Below are 12764 nucleotides of genomic sequence, written 5' to 3' on the forward strand. Positions count from 1 at the left end.
CCTCGGCCAATCAGAGGAGACCACGAGACACCTTTCGGTAAGGTTCGGCAAAGATCCAACTCTGAGGAACGTTCAGGTGAGGTGACATTCAGGTTGACACTCCGAACTAGACAGTATGTGTAGATCTAAAGGCCTTCAAAAACATGTATGTGGTTACGACTGACATCCTTGCAAAGAACACAACTGGCTTGTTGGTGAAAAAAGCTCGAGATCTCCAAACAACGAAATGGACCACCGAAAATATTCAAAGCCAACTAATTTGAGCAAATAATTTAAAGTAATTGGATACTTAATTGCAAGTTATCTAAGACATGTTTAAAAAAAAAAAAGTCCTATTTGTGGATCAGTTTCGAGTTGAAAGATTGCCTGGCATACTCCAACGTGACGTCGGCACCTCTGGATAAATAAAGATAAGTTGAGTCGAGTTGCGTCTGTTGCAGTCTGACGCCCTCTGCTGGACAAGCGAGTTAAGCCGTTTGATCTTCGTCCTCGTTGCAGGATTCGCGACAGAAAATCGACTGAATAGAAACACATTTTGGCTCATTCTTTAACAGTTCCACACACAGTATTGGGAACATTGATTTACTTGGAACAAGTATTACACTCTCAATTGGCACTTGTGAAGATTAGCCCCAAGACACACACAGGTTATGAAAACACAAAATATTTTCTTTAATTGCCCAAAATCAAGTTCCAATTCTTTGTATTGTCTCTCGTACTCCTCAGATCTGTGACCAAGGTGTGTAGTTTCTCTGATAGCGCCACCTGGTGGAAAGATGCAAAAAACGATGACGGCAAGGTCGTCTTCTGACATCTCTGGTTCAGTCAACGCATTGAAGGAGTTTTGCTCACCATGTAGGCGTCGGGCCCTTGCAGTTGCTTATGTCGAGGGTGAAGGCTCTGGATGGAGCTCTGGACGGTAGCTTTAGTTTCTGCAGCACTGCACGACGGCTGCATCACCTAAAAAATGCAGTAGACACGTTCACAAGTCTTCACTCTGATATGACAGGTGTTTGTTTTGTTCGTGTCACTTTTCAGGAGATGCCAAAATACAAGCTCGTAGGACTCGGGAACTAATGATCGAGCAACTCGTTCGCAGCGATGCAGCTACTTTGCATATCAAATCCGCAAAGGAATTCAAGTTATTTTTTCAAAGAAATCAGGTAATTTGATCCTTATTAGGATGTTGCATCACGGTTTTTAATCCAGAGTTTTTACAGTTTTTATAACCTGCTCTTTTGCACATTGCTATTTATTATGTGTCAAGAATTACGTAGTTCCTTCCTACGACCATTCAGCTCAATTCTTTTTCTATTTTTTTATTTGAGTGTAGACAAAATACATGCACTTCCAACAGCTTTTAGCTAACCAGCCCTGTGTTGTTTGTTGTCTTCCGGGTTAGAGCAACGCCGGCATCTGGTCTGTTGACTGCCGCTTCTGTTCCGGACCGTGTACGCTATTTGTTTCGCGTTTTCTCTTTTTCAATGCGTCTCTTGTTTTGTTTTACTCGTGTTGTCTTGTTTGCTGTTTTCCGTGTCTTTCCCGTCCACCGCGCATCTCCACAGCTCCACTCGCACTTATCTGTTCCCTCTCTCTCGGACTACCAGCTACGTTAGCCAGCTGGCTAACAGCCAGCTGGCCAAACTACCACCCTCCTGCCTCCTGGCTCTGAGCCTGTGGCCGCTTGCTCTGGACTCGGGTGGACCCAAATTTGGATCTGCTACCTCTTCCCCCTTGGTTATGTCATCCACAAATTCAACCTGGATTTCCACTGTTACGCTGATGACAACCAGATCTACATACGCACCACACCCACCCGAAACCCTCCCCTCACCCACCTTGAAACTTGCATCTCTACAATAAAAACATGGCTGACCCACAACTTCCTCAAACTCAACAGTGACAAAACAGAGCTCCTCCTCATAGGCACTAAATCCACCCTTAATAAAACTGGACCCATCTCACTCACCATCGACTCCTCGACCATCCCTCCCTCCCCTCTGGCACGCAAACTCTTCGTTATCCAGGACCCCACCCTCTCCTTCCACCCTCATGTTAGCTCCGTTGTCAAGACCTCCTACTTCCACCTCTGCTGCATCGCCAAAATCCGACACTGCCTCTCTCTCCCTGTTGCTGAATCCCTCATCCATGCCTTAATCTCCTCCCGGCTTGACGACTGCAACTCCCTTCTCATTGGCATCACTGCTCCCTCCATAGACTTCAACTAGTCCACAACACTGTTGCCGCCCTCCTTACCCACACCTCACCTTGTTTTCCTGTAAGCATCTTTGGGTCCTTGAAAAGGGCTATGTAAATTGAATAAATTATTATTATCTCAAGGTACATAACTGTGGTATTCAAGGTACATAACTGTGGTAAGAGACCCTTCAGGGCCTTCCATTCTTTGTTCACCAAATATGCCTGTGGTCCTGCTGGCTCACAGAAAATTCTGTCCACACTGAGAAGGATAAGACACACCTGGCCTCGGGCGAACATTTCCCGGTGCAGACAAATGACCTTGAGCGGAGTGACGGAGAGCGGGGCGGCGGCGGCCAGAGGGTGACACCTCAGAGGACGTCCGGCCTCTGGGGGGGGCTCCATGGCCACACACAGCAGGTCCAAAATGGGATGTCCTGCACAAAGGCCGAGTGGCACAAAAAAAACATTGACATAAGAGGAGAGATGAAAAATTTTGTATTTATACTTTGTGACTCGCCGGCGCTGCTGACAAGCTGCTCTTCTTACCGTCGGCATCCATCAGCCTGTAGACGGCTTTCCTTCCCGGGATGGTGCTCTTCTCTGGATCTTCACTGAACTTCATCCTGGGCCTACCCCCGACCTCCACAAGCTGCAAACGGCGACAGATCAGCACTCGACGGTCAGACCGAAGCACCACAACGATGATGACGATACCTTATAGACACAACCCAGCGACGGTTGTTTACTGCAGGTGACGAGATGCGTTCCGACCCCGAGCACATCAACCTCATTCTCCTGAAGCCAAAAGGGACATGAACAAGAAAAGCAGACAGGGCGGACGCAACTAAGGTTCAACATTTGGTGCCTTCACCTTGTTGTTGAGTTCCACTATCGCTTGCTCTGAGATGTTATTGGTGGCAACGATGGTCAGTGAATCAAAGGCCGGGATCGAGAAGCTGGTGAGAGCAAAAAGAGGCGAGAGGGAGATGAGCCCAGCGTCGCGTTGGCGGACGAAAAAAGCGCGGCGCGCCACCTCGCTCACCGCTCGTGACAGAGCCGGAGGGCGCGTCGCACATCCAGCGATTGCTTGCAGAGGTCGCCGCTGTCCAGACGGACCCCCAGGGGCCGATAGCCCAGCTCGCACAGTGCCAGCGCCACGGCGCAGAAGTTCACCAGACCACTGCTAAAAGAAGCCAGACGCAGACGGCCGTCACATTTACAAACGACACGCAAAACAGATCCAAAACGTCGGCACACTTTCTGGGCCACACTGTAGCTGTCGATCACCGGCAGAAAGTGGTGGGGGTAAGTGATGGCGTACGAGAGGAAGGCGGCCAACTCTCCCTCGTGGATCTTCCTGGGCTCTGCCCCCAAAAGCTCGCACACCCGCCCCAGCCAACCCTTGGTCAGCGAAACAAAGTCCACCTGGTCGGGGGCCCTCTTCACGTCGACAAGGGTCTAGTGGGAAGGCAAAAGGTGCCGATAAGAGGCCACTCTGATGGAAGCTCACATTGTCACGAGATGGAGAGCTATGGCATCACATGCCAGCGGGCCTCGCGCACATCTTGCGCAGATTTTGCAAGCATGCACACTCACTTGCAGTGAGACCTGATCCAGAGAGCTAAAGGAGGTGACGAAGGAGTGAGCCATGGTGCCCGTAACCGGGATGCCAAACAGCAAGCCGGCCTGAACGTTGCTGCTCACGTCGAAGCCTGAAAGGCAGAAGCGGGACTCCTTCTGTATGCTGACCTCTCACCTCGCTCTGGCTCTGGCTCACCTCCAATATACGAGTATCTGGAAGCGCTCAGGCCTCCGTCGGGGCCCTGCGCCCTTCGGAGCCCCATCTCCAGCAGCTTCCTGCGGGGGCCAGACGCCAGGCGGAAGCGGGCCGCGTTACTGCAAACCAGACTGGAAGAAACAGTAGCGTTCGTCAGGAAATGGCTTTTTGCTGTCATTTAGCGGTGCGTTCGAATAACCTGGCATAGTTGACGAGACAAAGCAAGCTGGTCTCCAGCAGCTGGACCACAGCCAGAGGGCCGGCAACCTCCATCAGAGGCTCCTGCAGACACAGCACGTGTCAGTGCATGCCAGCCTCGCTCGCCATCACGCGGTCACGCATCTCACCCGGGCAAAGACCACCGAGCCCTCCGGGGCAGAGCGCAGCGTCACGCCCGAGCAGTCCAGGCTTCGCAGAAACTTGAAGAAGGCGGGCTCCGTAGCCGCCGGTAAAGCGGAGCGCAGGAAGTCCACATCTACATCAAAGAGAAAGGATGGAAAACATTCTCCATCTGTTTGCTTTCTCACACCGTCACGTCCTCTCGCATCGAGCAAGTCCTCACACTAAATTGGATCACCCGCAAAGGATCCATTAACATAATATGCAGATCACTCTTTGTCAAGAGTGAGATGGAGTGCGGATGGTTGTTCGTCTTTGTGTGCCCTGCGATTGGCTGACAACCGGTTCAGGGTGTCCCCCGCCTACTGCTCAATGACTTCTGGGATAGGCTCCAGCACGCCCGCGGCCCCCGTGGGGACAAACGGTATAGCAAATGGATGGACGGATGGACGTTTATGTTTTGCAGTTATAGCCAACCTGCAAATGCAAAACTTGGAACGTCTGTATGCAACTGTTTCTTTAAAACAAAAAAAACAAAAAAACATCCCTTTTGCCAGCAAACGTCGTTGCCACTCTGGAACTGACGGCGAACCTTAACGTGCACAATTGTGGACTGTTGGACAATCCGCAGTAGTCCAAGAGTTCACTGTTCTCCAGACTTGAGTGAGTGAGGGGGCCCCCACCTGTAATGATCTTGTGTTTTTGGAATTCACGGACGGTCACGCGAACGTGTGGTGGGCTTGCTGTTATGCAACCAAATGCCAATACAAAACATATTGTGACGTGCGCGCACCGAATTAACCCATCTTGACGTTAAAGTTGACATGAAACCTTCCTAAATATTTCCTCACCTTGGTCTGTGAAGCGAAAGTTGCGCAAGAAGAGCAGGCAGTCGCCGAGGCCGGCGAAGATCGCGAAGCAGCCCCGAAAGGGGTTCTCCCTGAAGTAGAGCTCGAACACGGCGTGCTCGTGGTGCCGCCCGGCGCGCCAATAGGCGTACGCCATGGTGAAGTGGTACAGATCGCTCAGCAGCGGCGGTACCCGCTCCAGGATGGACCCCTCCGCAGCGGGTACACATGTGCTGCTGCAAGGCGCTGCCATCTTTTGCAAAGTCTCGCTTCAAGTTCACTGAGTGACGCTGGGACTTGAAGTTCACGCACGCAGGCAGGCGCCTGACGGGGTGTAACGCACACACGCGGAGAGCTTTTGCTCCTGTTTAACCCCCTCCCCTCTGTACGGCCTGTACGCCACAACCAACAGACACAGATTATTCCCCCAGGCTGTTGCTCTGATGAACGCTCACCACTCAGAGACTCGGTCATCACTGTGCAATAACGTCCTGTTCTCGTCACTTAAATGTTGTTGAGACTGCGATTAACCGGAGTCAAATTCCCTGTTTGGCGTGCATAAACTTGTTCAATAAAGCTGATGAATGAAAATTAAGAAGCCAAATATAAATATTGTAATACAAAAACGCAGAGCTTTTGATCCTGTCGGCAAACATGTTCAAGAAGTTAAATATGAATATTGCAATACATAATCAATACAAGTTTGAAATGAAGAAGTCAAATATGAATATTGTAATACGAACAGAGCTTTTGATCCTGTTGGCAAACATGTTCAAATCAAATATGAATATTGGAATACATAGTGAATACACGTTTGATAAGAGGAAGCAGTGTGACATGACTGCTTTGAAGTTGAAGTATTTGTGTACACGAACAGTAAATGAATGCATGAAAAACATTGAGCACATTACCCACCTTGAAAAACAGTAAGTACGACCGACTGGCACGTCACAAACCGAGAATCCCCAGTCAATAAATTGCACAAATCACCAACATTTTCCAAAAATAGTCACAAGAATAATGCCACATAAACGGCCAATTAGATTATTCAGTCAATCGACAGTTAAATTAAATTGATGCATCGTAGTTAAAAATGTGTAACGGTTGTATGGACTAAAGATATCCACATCCTCTCTAGATGAAGGCCATCAATACATATATGCAGTATTTTGTATTGTAAGATATAGCACAGCGGGTCAGCTGCTTTTTTTTTTGTCTCGATCGCCCCTCGGTCTGGATGAGGCGCCGTTCGAGTGTTCGACATGTCAGCAAGTGCAGAGGGAGCTGGGACAGTCAATCGGCGTCCACGGTGCCCAGGCACCTTTAATCCAAGCGAGCTCATTCAAAGACGGCTTGACACGTTGGCAGTAATGAGGCCTCAGTGCAAGAATCTTTTATTAAGTGACAACGAAACAAGGAGTGGCGATGGACAGTACGCGGCGAGTAATGACTTAAATCTTGTTGAAAGCGGCGACGTCGACACTCTGAACCTGAAACGACAAGAGCAAAACATTTGACTCTAAAGAAATAGCAGCACTCGCGTTCACCGTTCGGAAGGATCTTGCGAGTTATCAACGTTTGCTTTAACATCTAAAGCAAATCCACCGTATTTTATTTTGTATTTTTTTCTCTTGGGAAATGAGAGTCTATCTTAACACCAAACTTAACAACCCGAGAATTCGGAAAAGCAGGTTTGGGCAAATTTGGGCAACGTGGCTAGCGTTCACTAACCTGAGGGGTACTACCGTGTTTTTCCATGCATAATGCGCAAAATTTAACAAATTTATTGTCCTAAAATCTGGGGTGCGCATTATGCATGGGTACAACAATTTTTGAAGAAAATCTCCCTCGAAATAAAACTTGAAATCACACCTTTCTTCTTGTTTGTCAATCGCGCATCGCATTCAGCCATCCTGCCCAACACACTTAGTCAGTAAAATTCATAATTGACGACACATCGTTTGATGCGATGGTGCAATCCTTGATGGTGTGTTATTGTCAAATATTGTTTGTTTTTTAATCTCCATCGCAAACCGGATATCATACGGAGGCCGCCATTACAGATGCGCAGAACGGATGCGCAAGACACGTCAGCTATATAAAGAGCGAGAGTTCAGTTCTCTACCTAAATGCGTATTACAGGTAATATTTTATTTCACAACACTTTGCCTTGTTCCTTTCTTCTCTGCTGTGCACTTCAAACACGCTCCATACGAACACAATGCTCTCGTATCAGACGCTTGCTCGATCACCTGCTCGTTTGCTGTCACAATGTACCCTACACAAATCCGAAACATTTCTTCGCTATCGAGTTTGCTACCGCATGCGCAGTGATACTGACCGGCAGAATAACATCTGGTTGTTCCCAAAGATGATCTTTTTTCTGAAATAATTTTACGTTTACGGACTTAAGTAAGAGTCAAAATTTGGGTGCGTATTATACATGGGTACATGCTTTTTTCCAGCATCGACATGCCATTATGCATGGAAAACACGGTAACTTTTCTCCCTAATAAACCGCTCTGATTGTCCACTCGCTCAGCTGTCTCTTTGTTCTTAGCATTGTGGAAGGCGACTCACATAGTCTTCAAACTTGGTGATCTCCTCCTCCAGCATGTCCGTCCCGACCTTGTCATCTTCCACCACACAGGAGATCTGCAGCTTGTTGATGCCGTAACCCACGGGGACCAGCTTGGACATCCCCCACAGCAGACCGTCGGCTTGCACCGAGCGCACGCAGCGCTCCAGCTCGCCCATGTCTGTTTCGTCGTCCCACTGAGGAGACAGCGGGACCAGTACGTGCCTTTCGGAACCAGGATTTGCCTTTCCAGCCTTTGGAGCGACCAACGGTTGTTGGACTCTTACCGGTTTGACGTCCAGTAAGATGGAGGACTTGGCGATGACTGCGGGCTTCTTGGCCTTTCGCTCGGCGTACTCTTTCAAGCGCTGCTCTTTGAGTTTTTCCGCCTCTTGGTCGTCGTCGTCACTGCCAAACAGGTCCACGTCATCGTCGTCTTGGTCGAGCTGCTGTTTTGCGATGCTGCCGGTGTGCTGCGCAGCAGTTCCCTGAGTGCAGTCAGTGTTGGCGGCAAGTAAAAGGCGGCAAAAGTGCGCACACTCACGTTTGTGTAAGGCGCCAAAGGAGCCGCCGTGGCCGGCGCCGCCGTGGCCGGCACCGCCGTGACCGACACCGCAGCCACCGGGCTTTTCTCCAAGACGACGACTCGACATTCCAGCTTGGAGAGCGATGCCCTCAGGTCTTCCACCACTAAAAACGCCCAATCACAGTTGTAATGCCGTCAAAAACGTGTTGGTTCAAAAGAAAAAGATTGGCAGCACACTTTCAACCTGCAATGGTGAACTTGATTCTGCAAGGTTTGTTTGACTATTTTTGCTTTTCAAACAGCAAGAAATGGCAGCACCTCGATTTAAGGTCTTGTTCTCCAGCTCCAAGCTTTTGATCCGAGAGATGAGTTCTTGATCAGCCGCGCCGCAGCCGCTACTGCTGCAGGTGCTCTGGAGCACAAGAACAAACACAAAACAACATCGTGATTGCGCTTGATCGGGATGTTTGCAATCCGTATTCGTGCTGAGGAAATTTAAAATTGCTTCTTCACGGGATAGATATTGTGGCCTGGCGTATCGGCGGTGTGGCCTTGGCTTTCATGTTTGATGGGAGAAAAGCACACAAGAGCAAACTCACGCCCGCCAGTGACTTCTGAATGTTCTCGCGGGCGCGGGCGATGTCTTGAAGAATGGCGTTCGCTCCCGCATCCTTCGCAGAAACGACAGACAAATGCCTTTCAATGACATGTGCGACAACTCAAGGCAACATCGAGACACGTTGCGTCCAAATCAACAGAATTTGAGTAACCAAGTGGATTTGCTCAAAAATGCGAGAGGCGGCACTTATAGCAACCTTCGGCGTGGACTGCGAGGAGGCGCCGACCCGCTCGAAGAAGCGTCGCTCCGCCTCATCGTAGCGACTTTTGTCCAACCAGATCTTCTCCTGGGCCAGAAAGTTGACCGAGTTCATCTTGCTAAAGACCAAAAGACAGACAAGCGGGATGTGAACCAGCAAGATGTAACAAGCAGTCATGTGAATCACACTGACGGGAAAAAGAGTAAAACAAAAAGGCCACGCCCCTGTGGACATGCCATGTTTTGGGGATGTGAGGCCTTTCAAAGCTTTCACGTCTGCAATATTTCCTGCAAGCACGTATTTTGCTGATTTTTGTCAATATCACCCAAACATGGCATTTGAACAGGGGTGTGTAGACTTTTGATATCCAGTGTATGTAATGACAGTTATGACATGTGAATATGATAACACACTGCAATCGCGCTAAAATCAGTTCCACTAACTAGACGAGCAGGTTACATTTAACAAGCCCAACACAAACACAACAACAAAAAGCAAACTTGTGAGGTCATATGCAACAATTCAAACAATTGTTCAAAAATGGGAAAAATTAACTACAACAAATGAATGAATTAAAAAAGACCATTTGAAAAGTTGTGGAGGAAATGAAAAATGCCTGAAGCTGATCCCGTCTGCAGGCGGACTCATACTTTGGGCCAGCAGTCGCGGATTCTGCGGATGTTTGCGTTTTGGGCCTGCGAGATTTGTTGGGCGGCGACGCTTCACCTCCACGGCGAGCGTGGAAACGCATCTCGGCCGCATCGAACCGCCACTTGTCCAACCACACCCGCTCGCTGTCGGGGTGAAGAAACCAGCGGAGCGGAAGATGGGGCTGCCTCCTGCGCTTGGTCTCGGCCGGCTCCTCCTCCTCCTGGATTGGGTGCAGAGAGTGGAAAACCTCGGCTTTGCCCTCTTGCGCTCGGGTGACGCTCGGGGGGAGCAGGCCACTCCTGGGGGCGGAGCTACCGGGCGACTGTCTGGAAGAATTGTTGGCGTACAGGTTTTGGTGGAAGGCGGCTTCGGCGCGATCGTACAGCGGCTTCTCCAGCCACACCTCTCCAAACATTTCTGCTAAAACGGCAGGCAGGCCGTTGACCGAGTGGGGAGGGGTGGGCGTGAGCGCCCTCTGCTGGGGGCCGGTGGAACCGGGAGTCGGCGCCTGAGACCTGTAGCCTTCGTCGGGCGATTGGGCTGCTGCGGAGCTCTCTGAAGCCTTCTGGATGCTCGAGCGCAGGGACTCAGGCTCATCTTGCGGCAAAGCTTTCTTCCCAGGTGAAGAGTTGTTTGGTGGACTCGGAGCCGAGCCCTTCGACTCGGACGAGTTTGCCAGCCAGCACTGATAAAGGCTCTCCGCTCGCTCGTAGGTGCTCCGTTGAAACCAAACGTCGGCGCATTCCGAGCGCAGGGCCATCAGTCCGGCTCGGCCGTCGCAGTTCTCTCTGGTTTTGCCTTTGCCGTACACCTTCTCGGAGTTGGACGCGCATTTCTTGCCACGTCGCCTTTTTCCACTCGACTTGGCATCACCGTCGGAGCTTCGGCTTTCCGGAGAAGATGACGTACCCCCATTTTGCCAGGCGAAGCCGGACGCGTTTCGACACTTGCCGAGCGGGTCGGCGGAAGAGTCCGCCTTATTATGGTCCGGCGTAGCCGCGTCGCAACACTTGGAGCCCTCCTTTGACATCTTTGGTCGGTTAACAGGAAAAAAAGAGAACAAGTACAGGCTTGTGCATTAGTTGGAGTAAAGCAGCACAAAGTGACTAAAGACCCATTCACACGTGCCGTGCAAAGTGCGGTTTTGCGTTCACTGGCTCTCGTGGACCTGATTCAGCCACTTGCCAGGTTTGCATTTCATGGACAGAAAATCTGGTGGGAACTCAAATTTAAAAAAAATAAAAAATTGTTTGATTCGCACAACGTCATCCTTGGCCATGTGAACACAAGGAAGGGGCTTATCTTGCTTAAGGTCAAACGTCAGATCGCTTTTGCCCAGGCAAACTAAATCTTTGCTGACAGACTTTGATAACACAAAGAATAAATCAACATTTCAGTTCTCACATGCCAGATTCATTGGCAGTGACTGAGCCCAGTTTGTTTGACTGCGGAACGGTCAAGGTGGTGCGGGCCTTCCGCCACTAACAAAAACCTTCAACTGTTGCGACAAGTGTGAAAGGGAAACTCCAAAGTCGGCTTCAGAGGTCCTTCTTGGCGGACAACAGCAAACCTCCAATATCAAGCAACGTGCAAGGGACTGATATCATCATGCAAATGGGCAAGACAAGCAGAATGACTTTTTTTTTTTTAATGATAATTCCGACTCAACTCAAAGGACATTGGAATCTTCAAATGCAACATAAAGCCGGACCAATGACATTCTGACTGGTGCCAATTCATCCATGCGGATACCTTAACAATGCCAAATTGTGGAGGCCAAAGTGTCAGGAGGCATTCCTCGTGCAAGCCATGCAGTTGGGACAACATTAATGCTGCTTGCATGAATGCCCAACATGCCCCCCCCATCCGTTTCATGGGATGAACATCAACGGATGGCGAGTCATCTTTTACTGCAGTCAAGTAGCAGGTCGCAATCAAGGTTTTAACTCACCGTCCTTGGCAAGTCTCAAATAAATCGCGCAAATGTTAATCCAGTTAACCGCAAGCCATTGGAAGAGAAATTTTAAAACAAATCACAATCTTGCAAAGAACAAGTCAGTCTGGCTCAGTCATAAATACAGAAGAGATATATTCACATAAAAACATTTCCAATGCTCTCAGTTAAACCTCTAAAGTTGAACTATTTGACATGTGAGGCTGGATGACTAAAGTGGTTCTAATTTCAAGATACAGCTTCCATAACATGTCAGGGACAGAAGTGGCCGCAGCAGGAAAAGTGAAGAGCCCAAAACAACCACCAAAGATATTCAAGGTCGATTTCAAGGTCAAGGTACAAGACCCCATCCCTACTGCGAATCCTGGAAGAGGCAATGTTGTATTCTGGTACTGCTCAGCTGCATTGTGTGCAGGGCGATTTGAATCTGTGCAGGCAGGGTACAATGAGGGGTCACGATGAGCACCGTATTCTGGGGAGAAATGTGCCCAATTTCCGGCTATGGGCAACGGAATAATTAGTGTGACGATCTCTAATTCGGTATGGGCAACAGGACCACTAGCCATTGTCATTCATTGTGACGGTATATATTCACCTGCCTAACCTTCGAACGGCAGTAGGTGACCGAAACAGAATAAATGTCAGGGTGGTGGACTGCGAAGAAAATGAGGGGGAAATCCCACATCGCCCGAGTGAGGAGGAGATGGTGCAAGATGTCGCGCGATGCAGGAGGCTAGGCAGCCGAGGTGGCTCAGCAGTCGGCGCTATTCCTGGGATGGCAGCCTCGCAATCTCCTCCTAACGTCTACCGGAGCTCAAACCACACTGACGTCATTTGGTTTGAAGTTAACCATCACTACGACAAAAGCAGGGGCGAGCCTTTGCTTTCAGTCGGCACCCGGCTAGGCTCGGCCTCTTCGGCTCGCTAGCCGTCCGTCTGCTAGCCGTGGCTAACACATGGCCGGTACCCAAAACACTGGCGGAGCCTTTCTCGTTGCCTCGGTCCTTTCCCAAAGGCAACGGCAGCAAGCGACGCAGAGTCCCCAACCCGCTCGAGGCCACGTTTACTTACTGT

The 12764-nt window shown here is 49.7% G+C and overlaps 2 protein-coding genes across 6 annotated transcripts; both read right to left on the reverse strand.

Annotated features, from left to right (window-relative positions):
* Positions 1–539: 539 nt before the first annotated feature.
* naprt (nicotinate phosphoribosyltransferase) lies at positions 540–5528 on the reverse strand. Its single transcript, XM_037249413.1, has 13 exons — positions 5167–5528; positions 4324–4451; positions 4176–4258; positions 3977–4107; positions 3796–3911; positions 3462–3657; positions 3242–3383; positions 3071–3155; positions 2914–2994; positions 2746–2848; positions 2479–2633; positions 853–960; positions 540–765 (listed from the first exon to the last, which is right to left on the reverse strand). The coding sequence occupies exons 1-13, from the start codon at positions 5414–5416 to the stop codon at positions 673–675; spliced, it is 1671 nt and encodes a 556-aa protein (XP_037105308.1). The 5' UTR covers positions 5417–5528; the 3' UTR covers positions 540–672.
* Positions 5529–6504: 976 nt separating this feature from the next.
* On the reverse strand, positions 6505–10928 carry eef1db (eukaryotic translation elongation factor 1 delta b (guanine nucleotide exchange protein)). Of its 5 annotated transcripts, none has more exons than XM_037249377.1 (9): positions 9736–10927; positions 9077–9203; positions 8867–8938; positions 8586–8679; positions 8362–8431; positions 8286–8322; positions 8029–8214; positions 7744–7938; positions 6505–6653 (listed from the first exon to the last, which is right to left on the reverse strand). In XM_037249377.1, exons 1-9 carry the CDS (start codon positions 10764–10766, stop codon positions 6615–6617), a joined length of 1851 nt encoding a protein of 616 aa, XP_037105272.1. In that variant the 5' UTR covers positions 10767–10927; the 3' UTR covers positions 6505–6614. The 5 variants fall into 5 exon arrangements, with proteins under 5 accessions (XP_037105272.1, XP_037105271.1, XP_037105269.1 ...); XM_037249376.1 differs by having other exon boundaries at positions 8353–8431; positions 9736–10926; XM_037249374.1 differs by having other exon boundaries at positions 8029–8229; positions 8353–8431; positions 9736–10926.
* Positions 10929–12764: the final 1836 nt, after the last annotated feature.

Source organism: Syngnathus acus, chromosome 4, assembly GCF_901709675.1.
Source record: "Syngnathus acus chromosome 4, fSynAcu1.2, whole genome shotgun sequence".
NCBI lineage: Eukaryota > Metazoa > Chordata > Actinopteri > Syngnathiformes > Syngnathidae > Syngnathus > Syngnathus acus.

What these genes read in the sequence shown, in the direction of transcription:
- eef1db (XM_037249373.1), bottom strand. Translation starts at nt 10,766, where the DNA reads ATGTCAAAGGAGGGCTCCAAGTGTTGCGACGCGGCTACGCCGGACCAT. An exon ending in AGTCCACGCCGAAGGTTGCT is followed by an intron (nt 8,939 to 9,076) that starts ATAAGTGCCGCC and finishes GTTTCTGCGAAG; the next exon opens with GATGCGGGAGCGAACGCCAT. An exon ending in TCTTACTGGACGTCAAACCG is followed by an intron (nt 7,939 to 8,028) that starts GTAAGAGTCCAA and finishes CTGTCTCCTCAG; the next exon opens with TGGGACGACGAAACAGACAT.
- naprt (XM_037249413.1), bottom strand. Translation starts at nt 5,416, where the DNA reads ATGGCAGCGCCTTGCAGCAGCACATGTGTACCCGCTGCGGAGGGGTCC. An exon ending in CGACAGCTACAGTGTGGCCC is followed by an intron (nt 3,384 to 3,461) that starts AGAAAGTGTGCC and finishes TGGCTTCTTTTA; the next exon opens with GCAGTGGTCTGGTGAACTTC. An exon ending in CAGGCTGATGGATGCCGACG is followed by an intron (nt 2,634 to 2,745) that starts GTAAGAAGAGCA and finishes GCCTTTGTGCAG; the next exon opens with GACATCCCATTTTGGACCTG.